The 15,355-nt window shown below is 31.1% G+C and overlaps 1 protein-coding gene across 5 annotated transcripts in view; it reads right to left on the reverse strand.

Moving 5' to 3' along the window:
• Window positions 1–15,355, reverse strand: part of LOC107450578 (histone-lysine N-methyltransferase SETD2) — a 55,948-nt gene that overhangs the window by 20,544 nt on the left and 20,049 nt on the right. For all 5 annotated transcript variants that reach the window (XM_071188291.1, XM_016066402.3, XM_016066405.3 and 2 more), the window contains 4 exons: window positions 13,638–13,991; window positions 10,159–10,324; window positions 8,775–8,832; window positions 2,441–3,095 (listed from right to left, as the gene is read on the reverse strand). In XM_071188291.1, coding sequence (XP_071044392.1) covers window positions 2,441–3,095; window positions 8,775–8,832; window positions 10,159–10,324; window positions 13,638–13,991 — 1,233 coding nt within the window. The remainder of the gene's footprint in view (window positions 1–2,440; window positions 3,096–8,774; window positions 8,833–10,158; window positions 10,325–13,637; window positions 13,992–15,355) is intronic.

Here is a 15,355-nt window from a genome sequence, read left to right on the forward strand (position 1 = left end):
TGCATGGGAAGTTGCACCGATTTCCTTAAGCAGGCATTTCAAGATGTGTCTATTTTTTTAAACAAGCGTTTTGAGCTGTGTCCATTTTTTTAAGCAAACGTTTTGAGCTGTGTCCATTTTTTTAAATGAGCGTTTTGAGCTGTGTCTATTTTCTTTACACACTTTTTGATCTTAGATCATTTTTTCAAACATTCATTTTGAGCTATGTCTAAAATAAAAAACCTCACTGGCAAACTGTGAAATCAGTTCTATCAAAGGTGAAATAAACAACTACAGTTGAAGATCTATATAATGTTATTCTATAAACTGCTATTCTTCATAATCTACACTAGCTTTGTGGGTAAAAACAATTAGAATTGCATTGAAGAAATTTCTGTAACTGAGCAAGAAACAGTACATACAATAAACATGCACTGCTGCATAAGCATTTACAAGCTGCAAATTATTTGCTAAGAGGTACAAACCAGGAAACAAACCAAAATTGATACATCTTTTTTGCAAATAATTCTAAAGCTCTTGATAATTTTAGTTTCTTTTTTCTTTTTTTTTTTGTAAATAAGAAATATTTCAGAGCATGTTTTTGCGTTAGATTTATTTGTGCTGAGGCCGGCAGTGTCTCTCCAGGGCAGGAGGGTTTTTTGTTGTTAAGCCTAATTCCATGAAATAACCGAAATATCAATGCATTGTTTAATATTGTTCTGCAGAGTACTTAAATGACACATGCTTTATATATATTTCTATGGATATTTTATTTACTTAAGTTATTTCTTGTTTAAATATATATTTTACACATTTTATTTTCATTATGCACTTATTTAATAACATTTAACATTCCATATCTGAAAACTAAATATATGACTTAAAAGTTCTTTTTTTGTATGAAAAATTTTAAAACAGGGATCTACAAGATCTAACTATCCACTAAAAACTAAACCGAAAATCGAAAGTAGCGAAAAAAAACAACTTCCCCTGCTTACTGTAAACAAATTGGCCACATGCGAATTTAAAGAGCCATCCTAAAAACTACGTGAATGTACTCTCATCTTGAGTAAAAGGTCAAATCTACATGTATCTGAAACCATATGGACATACAATGCCATCTTTTGGAAGAAATTTTATTTTTTAAAACGTTCCGAAATGCTGGCACAAATGAGTGACGGCCGGAGGTGAACGAGAAAACACTCTGGCACGCGGGTGCGTCGGCCGGGAAGTGAATGTGTTTCTTGCTGGCACGTATATGTGACAATCAGAGCGAAAGGGTTAATGCATAAGAAAAAAATATATACATAACATAATATCTCACGTTTCAAGACTTGTAAAAGTAAAATTGAGTTGTTTTAGGCTAACTTTTAAGAATAAAAAAATTAAACTGAATAAAAATTAAGTAAACTAAACTCTGAAATATCTGAGATATATAATCAATTGCATGGGACAGAATATTCTAGTTTTTCTTCACATTCTCAATAGATGATGCGCTGCATCCTATTTTTAAAAAAAATATACAATGTTCATTCTTTCAAAAAAGATACTATAATCTGTTTGTAATGCTGCATTGGTTAAAATTAATGAGGAGTTGTCTTAAACTAACTTGTAAGAATAAAAATAGACAAAACAAAGTTAATTGAAATAATAAATATTTGTGATATGAATATAACTAATTAAATTGCACTCTGAAACATATGAAGTATGGAATCAAACACATGGAAAAAATCTTCAAAGTCAGGCAGTTACCACATTAAGCTACTACGACGAGGTAGGTGCGGTCTGTGCTACGAATGCTAAATTTTAATTTCACTTATTAACAAAATAAATTTAATACTTTTTTTTAATTGGAAACTTTTCCAAATGGTTGTTTACTGTTTACAAAATAATAAAAAAAGAGAAGAAAATAAAACTCTGTAACCTATTAAAATAGACTATACAAACTTTAAAATGATATACAATACTCAGTATTTTGTAAACATTGAAATTTTGAAGCTCAGGTGAACATTTTTATGGAATTGACCACAAACTTTTTATTCTGTCTAAAAAAAAATATTTTAGCTTGATAACAAATAACAGTACCCATATTTTATGACTGTTTAAAAACTCAGAAACCTTTTTTTAATTTGGAAACAATGAGATGCTCTTCATATTACACTCTTATGTTATGTAAATCTCTGTTACTTTGAGTCACTTCTCAAAAATTTATTAAAAGCAAGGAAGAATAAGGTTTTGAAAGGGAAATATAGGCATGAAAATGACAAAAATAGTTTTATAATCACCATGTTCTTAGTCTTCTTTATATATGCAATCAAAATTTGGTTCAGTCTAAATTTTTTCAGAGAATCATTAGAAATAAAAAGTTTATACAGAATTTTTTTTAAAAAACTTTATATGTATTAAAATATATTAAAACAAAAAGTAAACTGTAACAAAATATTTTAGAACTTCTATATACCTGAGAATGGGAAGTCTGGTATAAAGCATCTTGTTGGTAAGTATTTGCATTTTCAGGTGTCAAAGTAATATTCACATTTACAGAATCGTTTGTAATTGAGTTAGGCAAGTATTGAGGTTGATTTGGATGTGATGCATCAGTACTATAATAATAAGAGTTATAAGTGTGCCCATTCTGAAGTTCGGTAAAAGAATAATTGTTTGAATTTACACTGAGAGCATAATTCCCATTATCATTTGTTAAATTATATTCTGAATTGCCATTGTAATTATAATTATTACAATTGTTTTCAATAATTAGTCCATTTCCATATTGCTGCTCCAGTAGAGCTTTTTTCTTTTGCTCCTCTAGTTGGACACTGCGAGCAAATTGCTCTCGTCTTTCTTCTTTGGTCAAAACATGGGAGTTTGGTGGGTACTTATGATTATCCACAGGTGCAACTTCGGGAGTGGGTAAGAGGGCTCTTTCACGTCTTTCCTCCTTTGATGAAAACTGAGAGTTATTAGGTGAGTATTTGTGATTAGCCATAGTACCACTTTCATGGATTGGTATAATAACTCTTTCACGTCTTTCCTCTTTTGTAAAAGTTTGAGAACCAATGGGTGAGTATTTGAGATTTTCTACAGACAGTCCTTCAGGAGTAGGTAACAAAACTCTAAAACAGAAAAATACTATTTATGAAAAGGAAAATTATAAACAAATGAAATAAATTTGAGATTTGAATTAACATTTGAGAAAGAGTGTAACAGCATTTGAATTTCTAATTCTGCACCTGGACATAAAACAAAGCAGTAAAACTCTAATATAAATTTGAAAATTCATTTGGGTCCAAGTAATTTTAAAATAGTATAATAAGAGACTGCTTAATTTAAAACTGATAGATTTAAATACAAAACTAGATTTAAAAAAGACCAGATCTCTCTCTCTCTCTCTCTCACACACGCAAGCAAGCATGCACACACACACACAAATATATACAATGAAACCTCGGTTAAGCGAACACTCTTGGGACTGAAAAAAATTGTCCTTTTACGAAAATTGTCTGTTTACGTGAAGGATACCCTCATAACGAAGTTTATCACCTGAATTGTTTTTAGAATATTTTTAATGACATAGAAATAATTAAATAATCTACAATAACTATCCGAAAGGATATTTATTTAAACTTTAAAAAAAAAAACTCCCATACAAAAAGAATAAATGAAAAATTTTGATATAAATGCAGACGTGCCAACCTAGCAAAATTAACATTCAGGAGTTTCCCTAACAAGAATTCAGGAGATTTCAGGAGGGGTAAAAAAAGGTGCATGGTATGCAACATTTGGCACTTCTAAGGAATTTTAAGTAAAAAATTTATTAAATATAAGAATGCAAGAAATTTTACACACTAATAGAGCAATAATTGTTTAAAAATATTAAATGGAAATAAAATAATTAAACACAGATTTAGCAACACAAAACTATATTAGGTAGATACTCTTTAAATAAATACCATTTCCTTAATAAAACATTATTCAAAAACCCGACACTGTAATAAAAATACACAAAAACTTTTAAAAAATAAACAAATTGAATAAGTATTTTATTTTAAAAAACCAATTCAATACTAATGTCTGTACAATAAAGAACCAATTATCCGGGATGCTCGGGACCATCGCTATCCCGGATGTCTTAATTTCCCGGTTTCCTGGATCGACAAAAAAGTGTCGTTAATCGATGTTTTATCAAACCCAAATTACAAGGAAAAAATGTAAACACATTTTAAAGTAAGAGAAAAAAGAAAAGCACTCCTAAATCTAAAAAGGAAAAAAATTGTAGAAAAATAAAATTTAAAAGAATAAAAAAATTTGCAAGTTTAGACAAGAAAAACAAGTTTAAAAAATAATTACGATTCCTAAATCAACTAATAAACAAAACCAATGATTAAATAACGCAATATATTTCATGGGGGGGGGGGCGAAAATAAAAGGAAAACCTATTAATCTAAATAAAAACAACACTTGAAAATTATCGAACCGAAACGATAGTTAAAAAACGGCACTAGCATAAATATTAAAACCTAGAACAAGGCAAGATCAACGGACTTAAAAAAAAAAAAAAACTAATGAAAAAATTTGGTAATACAAATAATTTTATTGAGTGCAAAATTTATCATGAAAAAGAAAAAAAAAACGTAGTGGAATCAGAAAAACGAAACTGCAATCTGCTTCATAAAATAATTGTATGCTTAAATTAATAAACAATTCTCCTTTTTTTTTTTTTTTATAAAAACGCGATTTTTAATTAAAGCAGGTGTGATTCCACATCAAGAAAAACTTGCGAATGATACCGCACTTCCAAAGAATCAGAATTTATTCAAAAGAAAAACATTTTATTTTTATTAATCGATGTCAAATAGATAAATATATTTTTCTCTTTCATCTTCTGTTCACTGATATGCATGTGCAATGCATTTTCCCCACCCCCTCGTAAATCAAACTAGCAAACGAAATCATCATGCCACTCCTTTGAGTTTAACGACCTAAAAGAGAATAAAGATCTAAAATCTTCAAGGTCGCGGAAGAAATGACGTTTCTCTGGGTAAACGGGGAAAAAAATTCTTCCCTTCCTCACATTTTCCTCTACTCAACTTCAAGGATTAGTCCAGTTTCCGCTTTTTTTTTCATATCGTTTTAGTTCAAAATGGCGGGAGAACCGAGCAAATTTTTTTTCCGGATTATCTGGATACCAGATAAATGGTTCTCTACTGTATGCATGAAAAAAAGAGTTGCAGACTTAGCTCTCCGCAATTAAGTCTTGCTAAAGTCATTGGTACATGATTTGTTGAAATTGATCCATACTTCCGTTTCGACTTAAGACATCCTTGAAATTTTTTTTTTTTAAATATACGAAGACTAAACGAATAATTGATATCACGTTGCTAGTTTACGAGCTTGTTGCCAACCGTGGAAAAATACGCATTAAAAACTATAAAAACAGCAAGATACAATATCAATTCCAACTATCGAGAGTACGAGTTTCCCCACTCCTGAACGGACGTCACTCGATAACGACATGTGACGTCATTGCATTCAACTCCACACGAAAGAAGAGGAAGATTTCACCCGCCCCCAGTGTAAGGGGGCGGGTGAAATAGGAGTGTTTTTAGAGGTAACGTTGAAGAGGGGGGAAAATAAAGCATGTTCAGCTACGCTTCAGGCAGATGGTAGTTTGATAAGAGGGGATGGAATTCAAGCTGAAAGAAAAACTTACCTTCGCACTCGCGGAAAAATTAGGTAATTTTGAGTTTGGCCGTCGATCGCAGTAAAATTCGGGAGTTTTTCAAATCAATTCCGGAGGGCGGGAGAATAACTCAAAATTCGGGAGACTCCCGCAAAATGCGGGAGAGTTGGCACGTCTGTAAATGCATAATTCTAGATGTAGCTACAGGTAAATGATTACAATTTTCCTATTAACACAGATATTCAATTTAGTCACATGATAGGAGCTTTTAGTCCTCAGATGGTTCTAATTATTAGGTTTACAACCCCTAATACCTACCCATCACTTGATAGGAAATGTAGGTAATACTTCCTTGAAAGTAAACTTCTCGTGATTCACACAAAACAAAAGAAATTAATGCTTACCTGTAAGGTATGAGGACCTATGGAGTTGATATATTCACAATTAATCATCTATCAAGTGTCTGAATAAATGTTTTATTTATATGAACACCTCAAAGATCATATTTCTGTTCTTTTATTTTTTACCCCAGATGTGTTAAATACAGTCTTCTGGGGGTTTCGCGTTCGGCTGACCACCTAACCGGAACATCTGCTCCTGCACCCCAAAGGTCAAGAAAACTGAGATGGGCACAGTAGGTCTTGGCCCTCTATGGGCTGTCGCGCCACTGAGTTAAAGCAAAAAATTAATATGCTTTAAAAATAGTGAAAAGTTGCTTTTTTTCTTGCAATTTAAAAGAGAAATTTTTTCTTTAAATTTAGAAAAAATAGAATCAGGTTTGAAGAGATAGAAACTAACGTTTCAAGGCAAAGATGACTGTCCACCTATGGGAGTGTCCGCTTTGGGGAGAATTTACATAATGGTTTATTCATAGAAGATTCCCGAGAAGTTAAAATTGTGCCATAGTATTAAGAGGCATCCATTTCGCAGAAGTGTCCATATCAGGAGGTTTCACTGTATATCAGGGTTCAAACAAAATTTCAGATAAAAAGAATTCCCTAACTTTTCCGGGTATATAAGATATATTTTAATTAAAATCCATACCATATTTTATCTATATCAGGCTATTTTTCATCAGAAAACTTATTTGTTTTATATGATTTTCTGAACAAAAACATATAATAGAATGAGAATGGAAAAGTTTCACTAAAAGGTGGAATTTTATAAAATAATTATTAGAATTATTTAAATAGAATCTCAATAACTGATTACTGTTATTGACAATTCTAAGACTGGTTATTTTCTAGATGAAATACAGGAATTTTCCATGTTTTTTGCAAAAAATTATAACTTTCCCTGCTTTTTAGAGATAAAATAAAATCTTCTGACAAATTCCAGGTCTTCCTGACCCATAAGTGCCCTGATATATATATACATATGCATCTATAAAATTCAAATGTTTAATGTCAAATATTATAAGATATAAATAGCATTAAATTATGTACTGATATACACTGAGCGGCCAAATTATGACCAACCCTTCAGTACGCTGTTGGGTCATCTTTTGCGCGTATTACTGCCTTAATTCGTCTGGGCATGGATTCTATGAGATGTTGGTGGGTGGTAGAAGGTATGCCAGACCATGCTCGCTGAACTGCACTTGCCAATTCCTGCAAATTTGATGGTACTGGATCCATCTGTCTGAGTGATTGAGATCTGGGATTGAGACCTTGGATTGAGATCTGGGGATTGTGCCAGCCAACGAAGCAAGTTAAATTCTCCGTCATGCTCTTCGAACCATCTGAGGACAATGCCAGCTTTATGACAAGGAGCGTTGTCCTGCTGGAAGTATCCATCCTCGCCAGAGTACACCATTGACATAAACGGATGCACTTGATCTGCGATGATACTTAAATACCCTTGGGCATTTAGGCGTTGTGGTACAGGAATTAAAGGACCCATACAATACCAAGAGAAAATTCCCCATGTCATAACGTTGCCACCACCAGCTTGAAGTGTCGTGGCAAAGCAGTTGGGGTCCATGCTTTCGTGCTGTTTTTCATTTGAAATCGTGATCCATCGGACCACATGATCCTCTTCCAGTCATCTACTGTCCAATGTTTGTACTCCTTAGCCAATTGGAGACGTCTGTGCTTATTTAAAGCAGACAGTAGAGGCTTACGAACAGGTCGTCTGCTTCCATACCCTATACGGCGCTATGTGCGCCGAACAGTCCGTTCATAGTTGCTCCTTGATTAAGATCACTTGCAATTTGTCACACTGTTGCTCTCCTGTTGAGCTGCACAACCCTGGCCAGCCTTCTCTCTGATCGAGCATTCAGTACCCTGTGACGACCACAAGTCTGACGTTGAGACCCGGTTTTTTGCTTGATTTTCCATTCTTTGTACACATTAACAACTGCTGTTCTAGCACTTCACAAGTGCAGCCGTTCTGCTGATACTCGTTCCGACACATCTCGTACCCACAATCATTCAGTTAAATCACTTTTCTTTCCCATATCTGAGCAAGCAACACAGTATAACTGATGACTCACTAGTCCAGCATTCCCGTGTTATAGTTATCTGCCCTCTAGCGGCAGCGCTGTGACGCAATAACTCACTTGCATAAAACTCTTGAAGAGGTCATAATAATTTGGCCACTCAGTGTATACAGTAGAACCGTGATCGAATGTTTTCTTGGGACCATTCATTGTGAATGATAGATACAGAAAAATGACGATTTGTGGTCAACATAAAATATCAAATAATGACTTGAAATATTATTAATAGTAATAAAGTTACAATAAGGATAAAAATTTTATTTGAAAAATTATGTACTTACTGCAAAAGTATTTACAATGTAAAAGAAAAATGAATAAACACATTTATTTAAAACATGTAGAAATTTTAGTTTAAACACTATCTTTCTTCTCCAGGGAGTGTTGCCAGGTTTTTCAACAAAACGTGAAGAACCGTCAGTGGGTTAAAGTTTTGCCAGTTTCTTTAAGTTTAATCTGCTAATACAGATTATGATAAACAGTAATTACAGAAGAAGAATTTTATCATGATACTGCAAGAATCGCCCTTGGTATTGCAAGATCACAATAAGAAAAGCTATATTTAGTACAGTAACAAAGGTTATTAACAAATATTTTAAGCATAAGTGTACTTACTTCCTATTGTGATCTTCACAATGAATGGAATTATTTCTGCTTCGACTATTCCAAGAATCTAAAATGGCGAAATTTAGTTTAGAAAAAAAGATTACCAAATTAAAACTTAAATTAAGTAAAATGTATATTGAACTGGTATTTTTATACTGAAAAATAATCTCTTACATAAAATTAAAATTTAATTAATTAGAATTGGTTTTAAAATGTAACTAGAAGCCCTAATTTTGACTGCTTATTTTTGCCAACCATAGAAAAAGAACAATAAAATTTTATCAGTGTCAATTTACATAATTTTTGATTTAAGGAATATGATACCACACTGGTAGCAATTTTTTTCTATGATTAAATAAGGCAACTGACTCTTAAGGAAACAGATTCAATAATATGAGAATATTTCCTTTCTATCAAAGCAGCATGAGAGTTCGAGACTTTGAAAAATAGTAAGATCAAGAAAAGACTTTTTCTCAAGCTTCTGATGGCAGTAAACTGTTTTAAAGGGTGTAAAATTATGTGTTGTATAAATGGGTATTCAAGACTTTTTCTAATTCACAATGGAAATGTCAATCATTACAATTGTCTGTCTTTTATAGACATTACACTAATTCTCTTACTTCAAATTGTTTACAATGTAGTCATTTATGCTGCAGTTTAATTAAAGAGAAGGGTGTCTTAACATATAAAACAAAAAGGAGACAGATTTATTTGTGAAGTAATAAAAGATAGGCTAACACAGCAAATAAAAGTCAGTTCAAAGCATTTTGATTTATGTCACTTTTAGTTTTTTGTGGATTATCTGCCTCACCATCTAACTCTGTAGATAAGTGTTTTACTATTATTTATTTATTGTACAGCGATAGTTTGAAGTTAGAGCAAAAAACTATTGAAATATTTGGAAAATACAAAAGAAATATTCAACAGCTTAATTAACACTTTGTTTACCTTCACCAGTGATGAATGAACTCGTCATTACGCTAGCTATCATTATTACAATTATGTTAGTGTGGTATAGAACACTGCAAAGTTGCATTTCATTTCCTAAAGTATAAATAAAATTTATTGGAGCTTATTTTGAACTTTCATATTCCTTCTATAATCAATTGCAAAATAGCCGGTGACATGACATAGTTTCTGTGTAAAATTGCCGATCAACAAAGCGTTAGTTAGAAGTGGTTACAATGGTTAAAGATTGTAGAAAACTTTTAGTTTTCCACCCAATAAATACAACATAAATGAGAGCTTCAATCTTAAGATTGGAGGACAAATTGAAGTCAATAAAATAGTAAAAAGATAAAAGGAATCTTTTCAATACTACTAATGAAATTGAACTTAATGTAATAAGTCTTGTTTCATCTAAAAATTTAACAGAATCATACAAGGATATTACCTCTGTTCCTTTCTGTAGAATGATTCCATCTAGAGTAATGCTTGCAAAATGATTCACCTGAGTCCTGGCACGACCAGCACATTCTTCTTTGCCTTCTACTATTATTATGTGAATGACCTTTAAAATGAGATTTAGGCTGTTCACGTCTAGGTATTCTGAAATCCTCCTGAAAGTTTCAAATACATTTATCAGACGAAAAAGCATTTTTATGTACAGATTTTTTTCCTTCAGGTTACAATTACTGCTTCAGTGAAAGGATTAAATTAAGTTAAAGATCATGTTAAGAAAAAGAGTTTACACTAAACTTTTTGTTAGTCTAGTAACATTTCCCTTGATATGATGCTAAATATGAATTTATAAATACTCATTATAATCACAGACATGCCAACCTGAGAAAATGAAAAAAGAGGAGGCTCCCGTAAGGAAGAGAAAAATGGTCACGCAACAGTTAAACATGCAAAATAAGACACAAAAGTTATAAAAACAACACTTTTGTCTTATGGGAGACTTTATTTAGTACATAATTAATAATTCAAATAGTTATTCATATTGTTAAAATTACATATCAAAATTAAACAACTGTCAATATTAATGTCTATATGTTAAATAGTAACAAGAAGGAAATTCATTTAATCAACCATAAATTGATTCAAGCTAGTGATCATTTATTTAAAAATAAATAAATGGGCTAAACTATCTGTTATTGTTAAAAAAATGTAATAAATAAATGTTTTGGAAACTAAATCAATACCTTTCTTTAAATGAAAAATTAGAATCTTCATTTTTAATTAAAAATATTACAAATCAAAGATCAAAATTTTTAAGGAATTATAAAATAAAAACTAGTAAATAAAATTTTAATTATTATTATGATTGACAGTGGCTGTTTTAGCTCTTTTTAAAAATTCATCATCAAACTGCTGCTGATAACAGGGTTCTGAAATTCTAGATTTCACAGTGATTAAGTTCTCCAAGTTTTTTACTGACATTGAAGATCTAAACTGTGTGTGAGCTTTGGTTACTAAACTGAAAATGCGCTCACACTCAGCATTGCTATGGAGAATTGCCAAAATTGATAGCATAAATTTATACAACACAGCATATTTATTTTTAAATACAACAGATAATTTTGCCCATTTAGAATCCATCCGCTCTTCAGACTGGACACAATCAATAGATTCTAGTTGCAGAGAGCTAAATTGGGACTGCAAACTGTCCAACACTGAATCTTTATCCCCCCCTAAGACTTGCAACAATTGAGGAAATCTATTAATAAAAAATCTAATGCTGGAAAAAGATGTAGTTTCTACATTGTCTAGATTTGCAACTTCTGCATTAATAACGACCTCATCATTATAAGGAAATTTTTGTCGCATGTAGTCACAAACCTTAACAAAATATTTCCTAACATCGCAATAAAAAGAATCTTTGTCTTTTCCTTTCTAAGTCTCAACAATCTGACTCGAAACATGAGCAGATATGTTGCCTTTATGCATAATTGAAAAATCCACTGAACAAAACGTGTAGAGGGCATAATTCAATCTTTTTTTAGAAGGAATGATTCCCGGAAATTCTTCCGAATAAGCTTGGTTGAAAGAAGTTAAGTATTTCTTATTAACTTTTTTTGCCGCCATAATATATAAGGCAGAAAAATCAACGCTCGCGGATAAAAACAAACTCCGATTCGAAGTTGATGATATTGACTTCTCTTCACTTCACAGTACAACGAAAGAGATCCGAAAATAATTTCTCAGCGCATACAGCGAACGCTTTGCTTCCAAAAGCAACCAATCGCAAAGCAGTATTCACAAAGAGAAGCCTGACTCAACAGTTATTCAGCAGACGCAGAAAGGAAAGGCGAAATAGCGCTCTTGATTGGCCAAGACATACGATGAACGTCACCACTTAGGCCACGCCCAGCTATGAACTGCGTCAGAACTGGGCATGGCCTGAGTGGTGACGCAGTTGAGACGGACATGGATGAAAATTTCGTTCCCTGCGTTAAAATAAGTGAAAAAACCGGAGATTTTCGAGAAAATCCCGGAGGAGGAAATAACTTGCAAAAACCCGGAGTCTCCGGCCAAAAGCCGGAGGGTTGGCACGTCTGTAATCAAAAATTATTCTATATTTACTTAACTTAAGAAAATAAATTTTAAAATAAATTCATTTCACATCAAAAACTAAGTTAAGAAATGTAATATTTAAAATTAGTTGAGACACATATTTGTACAATTTATATTAAATAATTTTATAATACAATATTATAAAAAAAAACTTTAAAACCAAATTATGGTAGAATGTCCCATTTCCAAAGAGTATATGGGTATTTCCAAATACAACATCATTTTTGGTAGGAAAATTTAAAAAAAAGAAAAAAAACATTGGAGGACATGTCTTCCAACTTTTTTTACATGCAGAACTACAGATAAAAGTATGTTTTTTTTTTTTTTTTTTTTTTTTTTTTTTTTTTTTTTTTTTTTTTTTTTTTTTTTTTTTTAACTTAGCCACTTGATAAGAGCTTGTGGTAAACGAAAAAAGGTTTGGAAAAGATTGAGGCACATAGTACTTTTAAAATAATTTTTAAGCGGGGATAGCCTGGTTGGTAGGATGTTGGACTCATGTTCATGAGAACGGGAGTTCAAATCAAGACGGCCGAAGAAACCCTGTATATTAAATATTGACTGGTGCAGATTAAATCTGTCAAAGTCATAAAGTCCTCCAAGTTCCCATAACAAATCAATACCCTTGGGAGAACTAAATTGGAGATTGATCATTCCCAGGTTCAGGTCAAAACTGCAATACGTGGATGAATGAATGGGTCTGCCCTATAGAACACGCAGTGACTTGTGCGCAGGTGAATTCGTATTCTTGGTCATAGATGGCGCCACTGAAAAAAAACACACCCACTGCCTTAAAATTTGCTTGGTTCTCCATGCGGGCTTGTTGGCTTGGCATGTTTCAATAGAAACAACACAAGATATATTTTTGAAAAAAGAAAATATTTTATGTAAATTAAAAAGGGCTTTTTTTTTGGTTTCATTTAACATAAAGCATATTTGGTTTTAACCATATTTCATTATTAAAAGTTGAAAAGAGATTTAACATGCTTCATTTTAAGTCTTTTATTTTTCCATTATGAATAACTTATAAAAATAATCACTATAAAGTAATCATGTTTTTTCACTCAATAAAACTAAGATCTAAATAATACAGATATAAGTATTGGCCATCATAGAGATCCTAGCAAGCAATTTAAAAAAATTAAATAGCTATTCATTTACAATTCCTCATATAACACAGTGATGCAAAAATTATGTTATTTCTGGAAATGTCCACTAATATGATTGAGAGATGGATTTAAATATTAAAATCACTTAACACAATTAAATATTGAGGCTGGAAAGAAATATAAAAGTGTGACAGACTTTATCTGTATGTAAAAAGAAAATATGTAATCAATTTTTAAAAAAGTAAAATACCTTTAGTTCCTTCCAAGATGAAAGCAGTTTATTAGCAAAGACTGATATTTCACTACTACTCTTTGGATTAACTTCCTCAGGAAGATCTCTACTTTCTTCATCAGAGCGACAAGCATTTTCCGAATTACCATTCATAAGACTATTTTCCTCATTTTCTGAAGTAATAGGGGTATCACTATCAGATGTATCACAGGATTTTTTAAACTTTTTATCACAGTTAAATGACTGTTCCGTTACCTCGGAAGGCAATAATTTACAATGCACTGATGCCCATCGTTCAACAATGCTATAGACTTTGCTTTCTAATAGCATTGTTTTATTTGGCACAGGAAGTGAAGACAAAACCTGTAATATCTGAAGTGAAAAAAATAACTTATACAAAAACAATGAAAGATGCACATAAAAAATTAAGAAATGAAAATGATAATAGTTTAATGGTGCATATACTCTAGAATATAAATAATGGAAGATAGCCAGCATTCACAGATATGATGTAAAACGCATAAAAGTTAGAAGGCATCTGTATATGAAGGTTAATATGTAAGATTGGAGCAATTGAGAATGACATCTTGAAACAGATTTCCTCTTTTCTCCAGCTTACTCTTAAAGTTAGTTTTGGGGAAAACTTTTTTTTTCATTATGTACTTATTTTTATATTCTTTAAAAAATAGTATAAAGATACTTAAAAGAAATAGGTCAGGGTTTATCCTTAACTTAGATAAAAAACTTTCTGACTCTTCCTTGGTTATCCAGAGGAACAATTTAAAAAAAAAAAAATGCACACAGCTATGAAATTACTAAAAAACGAGAAAATAATATTGGCTGTAAAATACAGCAATGAAATCGTAAAAGCATAAGAAATTAAAAGTCATATAAAATAATATCAAAACAAAATCATTCCCATTCTTACATACTATATGGTTGCAATATACAATACTATGATATACTCATATATCAATCACTAAAATTAAATGTAATTGTGTATAAGGGATTGAAATTTACTATCTATAATACTTTATATTCAACAACAAAAAATATTGAATATATAAAAATATACTTTGAAAACAATTGAAAATGACTTTTAATAAAAAAAGTTACTCATACATTAAATTCAAAGTAATTTATTACATTTATTTTATAATTACATATTAATTTCAGAATTGCATATTAATTTTACAATCACATTTTAATTTTACATATTAATTTAATTGATTTATACATCAAATTTAATTGTTTCATATATTAAATTCAACGTACTTATTGCATTAATTTTAATTTTGACACATTAATTCAATTGATTTATACATTAAATTTAACTGTTTTATAAATTAAATTCAATATAATTTATTAGATTTATTTTAATTTTACACATCAATTAATTTTACACATTAATTGAGTAACTATGCCCAAGGCACCAACTTTCCAAACTAGCTTTCAGTAATCAAAAGAAGACATATACAGTTAGCATTTAGGAAATTCAAATTAGCAAAATTTTAAGGTGTACATACTACTTAATTCTTCATAGGTATATAATATTAATAATGTTATGCATGAATTTACTATTAAATAAAATAAAAAAACATTTAGACAAAGGTCCCAAACTAAAAAATATGACACTGAAATTTTATACTTCATTATAAAATTAAATTGAATATTTGGAATCAATATTCTAGATTTTGGTAAAATTAGAACTAGCCCTTATAAAGTATTTAACATCT

The sequence above is a fragment of the Parasteatoda tepidariorum genome, chromosome X2 (genome assembly GCF_043381705.1).
Source record: "Parasteatoda tepidariorum isolate YZ-2023 chromosome X2, CAS_Ptep_4.0, whole genome shotgun sequence".
Lineage (NCBI taxonomy): Eukaryota > Metazoa > Arthropoda > Arachnida > Araneae > Theridiidae > Parasteatoda > Parasteatoda tepidariorum.